Genomic DNA, 8,432 nt, shown 5'->3' with positions numbered 1-8,432 from the left:
ATGCACACATTTATCGGGTTAATGATAAAACAATAAAATGGAATTTATGTCTGTATTCAAAACTCAACTAGTAGACAATTGTAACACGTAAAATTTCATGTCAAAACACTTGCCACATACCTGGCACAAAAGTTGTTGAGGTCACCGGAGCAGGCATACGAGTTGTCTTCAGAGTGAGGGTTACAACAGTTGAAGTTGCAACAAAGGGCCGAGTGGGAGGGGCTGTTGGAACACCAGTGTATGGAGTAGTAGGAACACCAGTGTATGGTGTGGTAGAAACCCCAGTGTATGGTGTGGTAGAAACCCCAGTGTATGGTGTGGTTGGGGCACCATCTGTGTATGGTGTGGTTGGGGCACCAGTGTATGGGGTGGTTGGGGCACCAGTGTATGGAGTGGTTGGGGCACTAGTGTATGGAGGGGTAGGAGTAAATGGGGTTGGTGGAGTAGTTACGGTGGCCACACCATCACAAGAGAGCAAATCAGCCCTCAGAGCAATGCCGTTAATATACTCTGTTGGATAAATAGCCACTTTCCTCACAAGTAGTTCATCTCTAAAGAATGTCTTGACAGGACTGGTGCTGTCATAATTTCCGACAAACACCTTTGGAAGGAAGCCACCTTCATCAGTGTACCACTCAAAATTGTCCCCATCTTGAGAGGTTTTCACAGTGTATTTACTGACCCACTGTGGAGCATCCGGCCTGCCTTGAGTGATGATACCGGATATAAACTCTGGGTGTTTCAGGTCAATGACAAGATAAGGATTCAAATCCATCTTCCTGGGGAGTTACAAAAATTCCCTTACAAACTAGAATAAGGTATGCAATAAAAAATAATATATCTTGGACAAGAGACATCAGTAGGAGAGAAACATCCTCATTCAGATTATTTGTGAAGTCGTCTTGACATAAGGACTAAAAGATCATTGTGTCAATGTATTTGAGGTGTTCAATATCTAGCTATACAAAAACTAAATCTCTTTTAAAGGCGGAAAACTTAATCTCTCAGCTGGATTTCATTCTGAAAGGGGCTGTTCTAGAAAGAAGGAGAAAAGATTCAGATTATAGGAACAAGTTCTGGTACATTTAACATACTGCTGACTATGCCAGAAGACGGACAAACAACAAAAGTTAAAATATTCATGGTTTAGATCTATAAACTTATCATGCAGTAAAAAAAATAAATAATAAAAGCATCTATTGTCAAAAGCTATTTAAACAGAAGGCAAAGGACAGAAGGAAGAACAGAGTTCGAAGGGGCGCATTGAATTGATTGTTGTAATTTGATCACATTTTGACAATCTCATTAGATCAAGAATAAATCACAGTTTGAGACCCAGGTGATTTTCAGGAATTGATATACGAGTTTGTTTTCTCAAGCTAAACACTTTCATAATTTTCTGAAAGGTTAATAACACCCCAGTAAAAGTAGAAACAAAACAGAGAAAGAAAATAATTATACCATCGCTTCCTCTTATAAAAGAACATTCATTGTTGACTGCAGGCGCTACAGTTAAGTCCTTGCTTTACACACAAATAAAGATTGTTTCTCACTTTAAAAGAATCTACACTATCAAAAATACCTCTGCAATGTATCATGTTTTAACAAACAGTTCATTTTGATAGCAAATATTAGCCATTGCCTTACTTTGGCATCCATGCGCCTCCATTTAATGAGTCTGATGGAAGATTAAAAAGTCGTCCATTGTAAGCATCGAAAGCAACTCCATCACTGGAGGAGGCAGAGAATTGTTCCTTTCCAACGACTTGACGGCTAAAGAGACCCATGACTTCATCACAGACTGAGGAAGTAGAAAAACAGGACAACGAAAATATTATTTCCAGAATACAAAACAGGTTTGTTCAGTTTCAGCTTTTTGTCATTGCTTCCAAAATACAACATTAAAGTAACATTTCACGTCAACCTATTATTCTACAATATACAAAAACCAGAGAGACAACAATTACTTTCAAGTACAAACTGAAACAGAGCAAGGTTTACAGAATTAATCACAACATGTCATATTGTCAATGAAAGTCTGTCTTGGAATTCTCAATTAGAGGTAAGACAGAACAAGTGGAAACGACGTACCTTTATCCCCGTCTGTAATTGGTGGATAGGTGACGAACAGAGGCTGTGGAGTTGCCTGAGTTGGTCCAGTGGGTAAGGGAGGGAACCTGTCAGTAGGCGTTGGCCCGCTGGGAGGGACGGTGGAAGGAACACGATCATCTCCTGTGTAATAAGTCCACGATGTCGGGGAGGGAGGTACATCAGTGAGAGGAGGTACCCTTGTTACTGTTGGTGGGATCTCAGGGAAAGAGGGACCAGTTGTCTCCATGTCTTTTCCCGTGGTTACTTGTGTATACAAGGTAGTCCCACTGAATGGGGTGGTGCCTGTGGTCTTCTGGTCATCTATTGTTGGTGGACTTGAAGTAGGAATATCCGAATCTGTTGGCCGAACTGTGGTTGGAACACTCGATCCGACAGCAGGTGTGGTAGCTGTGGTGTTCATCTCGGGAGCACATGAGTCTTCACAGAGAACAGCAACTTCGTAATCATAGCACGGTTGATTAGAGGGTTGAATGCTGTTGAGGCAAATCAACCCCCTGTTCAGGTCACATGAAACACCCATTTGCCTGGCCTTGTCCCAACGGATGCCATCAGGACTATTCTGATCTGGAACAGTGCGGCATACGATATCTGTTGGATATTCACAGAAAGCACGGGAAAGCCTCAAGTTGCTCATGCTCTCAAACTCACCAAGCTGTGAAGGAGCCTGTGAGTTTATCCAGTCTGTCCAGCCACAAGATGGAACAGGTTCCCACGGTGTGCCAGTCACTGGAGGAGAGCCTGGAGTTGTTGGGACACCAGTGTATGGGGTGGTTGGGGCACCAGTGTATGGGGTGGTTGGGGCACCAGTGTATGGGGTGGTTGGGACACCATCTGTGTACGGGGCTCTTGTGGTGCTTGGTAAACTTACAGTGACTGGTGTTGTTGGGGCAGTGGGTGGAACATCTGAAACCAATTGAAAGAGCAAGGAATTTTTAGTCAAAATGTTTGACACTTATATTCAGTGTTGTTTAAGAAACAGAATTAAGCAAACTTTGAAATATCGTACAGTCTAAATAATGAAATGAGTCAAAATTAGACCAAAAATATAATGACAAAAAGTGCTTAGTGTGGTCAAACTGACATTGAATAATTGAAAACTACAGGTGAGTTCAGATATTCTCCCCCCCTCCCTCCCCCCCCCTCTCTCTCTCTGTCTCTCTCTCTCTCTCTTTCTCGCTCTCTCTCTCTCTCGCTCTCCCTCTCCCTCTCTCTCTGTCTCCTTATATACATAATATTATATTCCTGCATATTAGAAACGTATGGATTACAGTTCTTTCTCCTTTGGAGGAGACATTTATATGTGTATCTTCTAACTGTTATACACTTCAGCATATAACGTTTACTTACAGTCTGATCCACATCCAAGAATCTCAAAGCTCATGGATGGAAAGCTTACGTAGTTGACAGGTTTGATCTTAATGCACTGTACATTGTGCAGCATTTCTGGTAAGTAATTGGTCACAACAGATGAATCATCCACATTTCCATCAAAAAGCTGAAAAACGGAAAGAAAAAAAGTGAAGCCAATATAGATGGAAAACAAAGAAGTGAAAGAAAACTGGTGAACAATCATCTTTATGTTTGTAGGTTAACAATATTCAAACCAAAGCAAAACTAAGCTCTGTGCATTGCGCTGACATCCAAACTCCTATTGAAGTGAATAATACTCAAATAAGCTACAACAGATCAGTATTGTCAGTACTTGAACCATGATACTTTCACAGCCCTGATTACAGTATTGAAATAATGCTGTGACGTTGAAACATTCCTTAAACATAGAAAAAAATGTTAACACGCATTGTTCGCCAGATATACGAGGACATCATTCATTGTAAGTATGGCAGTACTTCTATCAGAGACAAAAGTGAGGACGAAATCAGTTCTTAACTTTTACGTGTCGTTGGTTTGTGGATGCTCTGGTGTGGTTCTCTGTCAGTCTTTAGAGTGTTTGTTACTCTCTCGCAACACTCCTAATCTTCAGCACTTGTGTGGCCTTAGTGTGTCGCAAGTGCCGTAAAATGTTAACAAAAAAAACAAACTTTTACGTGAATCATGAGAAAACTTACCTTCACTTTTCCATTCCTTTCTTTTACAAAGGAGAAAAACTGGCAGTTCTTGTCACTGACCAGAATGTAGAAGGAGGAGACCCACTCAGACATGCCTTCTCCACCCCATGTGCTCACGCCCACAATAGTGCGAGGTTCACCCAAGTTCACCTGAGTCAGGCAGGGGAAAAAAGTTTAAAAAATAGATTCGAAAATTTCATTGATAATTGGAAAACCGGCAATTGTGATTCCTTTTATAAACTCTCTCCCCCCCCCCCCCCCTTTACTCAATCAATTAGCCATAAATGAAAGAATGCCATTTGTACATTAGAGAATACAGCCTTCTGCCAAAACGCATACATATCCAAGTTAAAATTAAATTTATTATTTTAAAATGGAGAAAATGTCGTTTAATTGGTTTTCCAAAAAGGAAGAACTTACTTAGAATTATACTGCCCCTTGAATACAAATTATATCATAGGAATCACGTCAATGTCTTTCACTTAAGTGCAAATAAGTGCTCCAGCTACACCATACACTGGTGCCCCAACTGAGTTATTCACAGAATTTTGTTGGACACATTTATAAAACAGAGGAAAAAATGAATATAAGAAAATAAGTAATTAATTTAGATCTGACATTGCATAGACTCTCATACAACTAGAATAGCAACGAAAACTTTAGCACCCGCAGCAATATAGAAAGATGTGTAAATATCAACCTCTATCATAGGGTTAGCATCATCATCATCAGGGACCCAGTAACTGTCGGAACCTCTTTTAGCATCCGCTGGTCCATTTGTATCAGGGTCTAGAGTAGAGGATGCGCTGAAGCTGGAATCAGGCAGGCCAAACACAAGGGGTTCAGCAGTACAACCTGTTGAAAATTAAAACATTTCTTTTATCGTTTCTCAACACCAGTTTATAGTACATCCCACATAAAGTCAACAAGAACTACTTCATGGAATAAGTACAAATGTAAACATAGTGTTGAAATATACAGTAAGCTTTATACAGCACTTTTTGTAACGACTTTTTGACCAGTCGTAGGCGTCTGTTAGTTATTCGCTTTCTAATTCCAGCGATAAAACCATTCAAATATTTTTTTTAAACGTGTGAAATGATTACAAACAATACACATACCCAAATTGGGAGAGCACTGGCAGTATGTCCTAATTTCGTAGTCTTTACACTGTGATCCCGAAGGCTGCTCACTATTCTCGCAAACGAGGCCTCTGTCAACATCGCATGTCACTCCAACATCTAGTGTGTCATTTACAGACAGTTCCGTGAGGGTTTGCCGACACTGTGGAAATCAAGCAGTACGCTAGGCCTATAACACAAGAGAAAAACATCTATTGTTATCTTTATCTAAGATAGCAAACCAGCAATTAGAATTGTAATGGAACTTTGAGACGAAGGGAATCTCAACAGGTAGGTCCCAACCTACAGGGGACGCATAAAAAACTGAGGTTTAAACAACCAAGAAAAGATCATATCAAGATGAGTTGAATTTTGAAAATTTGTTCTACAATTTGAAAAAAAGTGGACGACAGAAAGTTTGAAGAATAAGACGAGGGTTTGGAACTAACACAAGGTTGAGAAATCCTATTCTAGTAATGTATTACATCTCTGGAGAATTTGTCTCTTTGGTCATATCAGAAGCCACAAATGATTTTAATCAGCAATGACTTGGTTTGATCATCGCCAGACATTGACGATCGAACTATTATGACAGGTTACATGGTTTTTATCCTAAGTACAGGTTTAAATACCGGTATCTTCGTATAAGTAAACAATACAAGTTACAAAAGAACAAGAGAGCCTATCTCACTTTAACTGAAAAAAACAACAAAACAAATGTCATTAACTTGCAAAAGAGAAGCAGCGAGCGGAAGGGGCAGGGAGAATCAACTGAGCAATAAACAAAAGAACTCTTCACGTGATACAAAAAGTGTGTGTGTGTGTGTTGGGGGGGGGGGATATACAATCTCATACGAAAGCTAAAACCTTGAAAAATTCCTTATTTTCAAAAGCTACGCAAATAATAGTTGCCGCCCTCTAAGTCTGACAGGAAAGCGCGATTATTACTTCCCACAACTTCAAAGATTTGCACTAACAAACCCCCCCAAAAGTCAAACCTAATGACTAACCTCGATTTGGGTAATGTACTCTCTAGCGCAGTCAAACGTTGCCCTTGGGTCTTGTGGTATGGGCTCCACGTCTCCCTCACCGGCAGGGGTGTCTGAGCTGACCCATGAGGACCACGCCTCCCTGGAACACTTGGGGCGAGGGGGAGACACGGTGGTGCCTGGCACCCTGGGACCGTATGGCGGGACTGATGTTGGGAGTCTTGGCCCCATAGGTGGAGGGATACTGCCTGATATGGTCATGAGAAGCAAAGGATTTACTTTGGAGTGTCTTTATATCCAAGAAAAACAGAAACGCGTACAGACACGCGCAATAAAAGAAAAAGATTTACGGTAAAATATGCACTCCACAACTACTCCCAGCTTAAGATAAAATTTTGTAGAAAAAATTGATCGGAGCAGTATTTGAAAACACAAAACAAATATCAATTCCGTATCAGAAGCCATCTTTTCAGCATAAACCAGTTGCTTACTTTCAAGCTCTACTGACATTATCTTTCAGTCTGTCAATAAATACTTTTCTAAAACAACGAAATAATTCTTATAAATAAACTTCTTTAAAGTTTAGAAACTTGACAATAGCAGGCACTGGCATGCGATGGACAATTCTGCTTTTAAAAAATCCTCTAGATTTAGGAACCAGTCCTTCACTCTTTATCACCAATACGAGGCAATGCAGCAACTAAAAGGTCTACATACTGCGACTTCCATTACAGACTTTTCATAAAGTTACAAACGACATGTGTAATACAGTCAGGAAACGTTCGATAGGGACATAAATGAGCAAAACAGACTCAAGTATACTTACAATCACAATTATAGCTGACTTCAAAGTCCATACAGAGACCCCCAGCCTGATCAGCATGGCGACAAGAGAATCCATTCTGAAGGTCACAGGTCACTTTCTGGCCAAAGTAAACCCCATATTCTGGCTGATTGATGACACGGCATCTGATACCTCTCAACTGGCTTTCATGACAGAAGGTGTACTTGGATCGCAGACCAGAAACTGTCTCAAAATCTCCTGCATTGGCATGGGTCGGGACACTTGCGCTCATCCAGCTAGTCCAGCCATGCTTCACGCATGCGACAAATGGCTGAGGAACTGTAAAAATGACTTTTAATAGTTATTCACTCTACTAAAACATTATGGCGTCAATTTCATCACATGAGATTTTTCTAACACAACACGTAACACACTGAGATACTATAGATGTTTAAAAAACCAACAACCCAGTATTGCACTTGACAAAAAACTATTATTATAAAATTTTTAATTTTTCTTTAGACGTCAGTTTTTTAGTAATAATTACTGGCACGCTTAGATGAACTTCACAACATGGTGCTGTCGAAAGTGACCGGATCAACATTTGACAAACTATAAAATGTAGTTACCAGGCACTGTGACAGGTGGAAAAGGAGGGATTGCAGTGACGTTGGGAGGAGTGACTGGTGGTCGGATGGTCACAATGATAGGGTCGCACTTTCCAAAGGTGATGTGCTCCAGCTCTCCATTGCGACAGTTGCTGCGATTTAAAAAGAAAGATTAACATCATGTTATGTTACAAACTAAAAGGACCCCCCCCCCCCGAAAACGAATATAGATAATCTAGATGAAAAAAAATCGAATAGGAAACAATACAAACAACAATGTTCAAGGATTGGCACTATGTGAGGGTGTACAACTCCTGAGTGGACACTTGCAGCCAAAGCAGGAGCTGCGATGAACCTCGCAACACGAGTTCTATGGCCCTTAGCTATCGACACATGTCGTCGAACGACAGGAAATGCTGATTTACTTCTAAAGTCTTTATTGTCTTGCTTATTTCCAGCTAGTAAAAAATTCAGGAAAAGAATAAAGCAAATGAGACGAGAACAGCTGTGAAATATGTTCAGCAAATTATGATTACATTTGTACTATAATTAGCTCGCTAAAATGGGGAGCCACAAGGGTTTTTCCCCCTTTTGTATTCTGATATAAATTTCTTTCCTGCTATCTGTTTTTAAAACAGTCTGGGAGTCCAAACAACCTAAAAAACTGAAAAACATCTGACAACTTTAATTAGGCGTTGCCTTTTTAAAAACAGTACTTAAACCTCTCCAGAAACTAAATAACAGCCCCCCCA

General features: G+C 40.3%; 1 protein-coding gene across 1 annotated transcript in view; it reads right to left on the bottom strand.

The window, feature by feature from the left end:
- LOC118477214 (mucin-5AC-like) overlaps positions 1-8,432 on the bottom strand; it is a 57,305-nt gene that overhangs the window by 43,937 nt on the left and 4,936 nt on the right. The window contains exons 7-16 of the mRNA XM_035968148.1: positions 7,702-7,832; positions 7,115-7,411; positions 6,310-6,536; positions 5,300-5,462; positions 4,879-5,033; positions 4,179-4,328; positions 3,460-3,607; positions 2,092-3,015; positions 1,648-1,801; positions 121-779 (exon numbers count right to left, since the gene is read on the bottom strand). Of these exons, the coding sequence (XP_035824041.1) occupies positions 121-779; positions 1,648-1,801; positions 2,092-3,015; positions 3,460-3,607; positions 4,179-4,328; positions 4,879-5,033; positions 5,300-5,462; positions 6,310-6,536; positions 7,115-7,411; positions 7,702-7,832 (3,008 nt within the window). The remainder of the gene's footprint in view (positions 1-120; positions 780-1,647; positions 1,802-2,091; positions 3,016-3,459; positions 3,608-4,178; positions 4,329-4,878; positions 5,034-5,299; positions 5,463-6,309; positions 6,537-7,114; positions 7,412-7,701; positions 7,833-8,432) is intronic.

The sequence above is a fragment of the Aplysia californica genome, unplaced genomic scaffold (assembly GCF_000002075.1).
Source record: "Aplysia californica isolate F4 #8 unplaced genomic scaffold, AplCal3.0 scaffold00041, whole genome shotgun sequence".
Lineage (NCBI taxonomy): Eukaryota > Metazoa > Mollusca > Gastropoda > Aplysiida > Aplysiidae > Aplysia > Aplysia californica.
The sequence above is the reverse complement of the archived record's forward strand: the minus strand, read 5'-3'. Positions and strand labels throughout refer to the sequence as shown.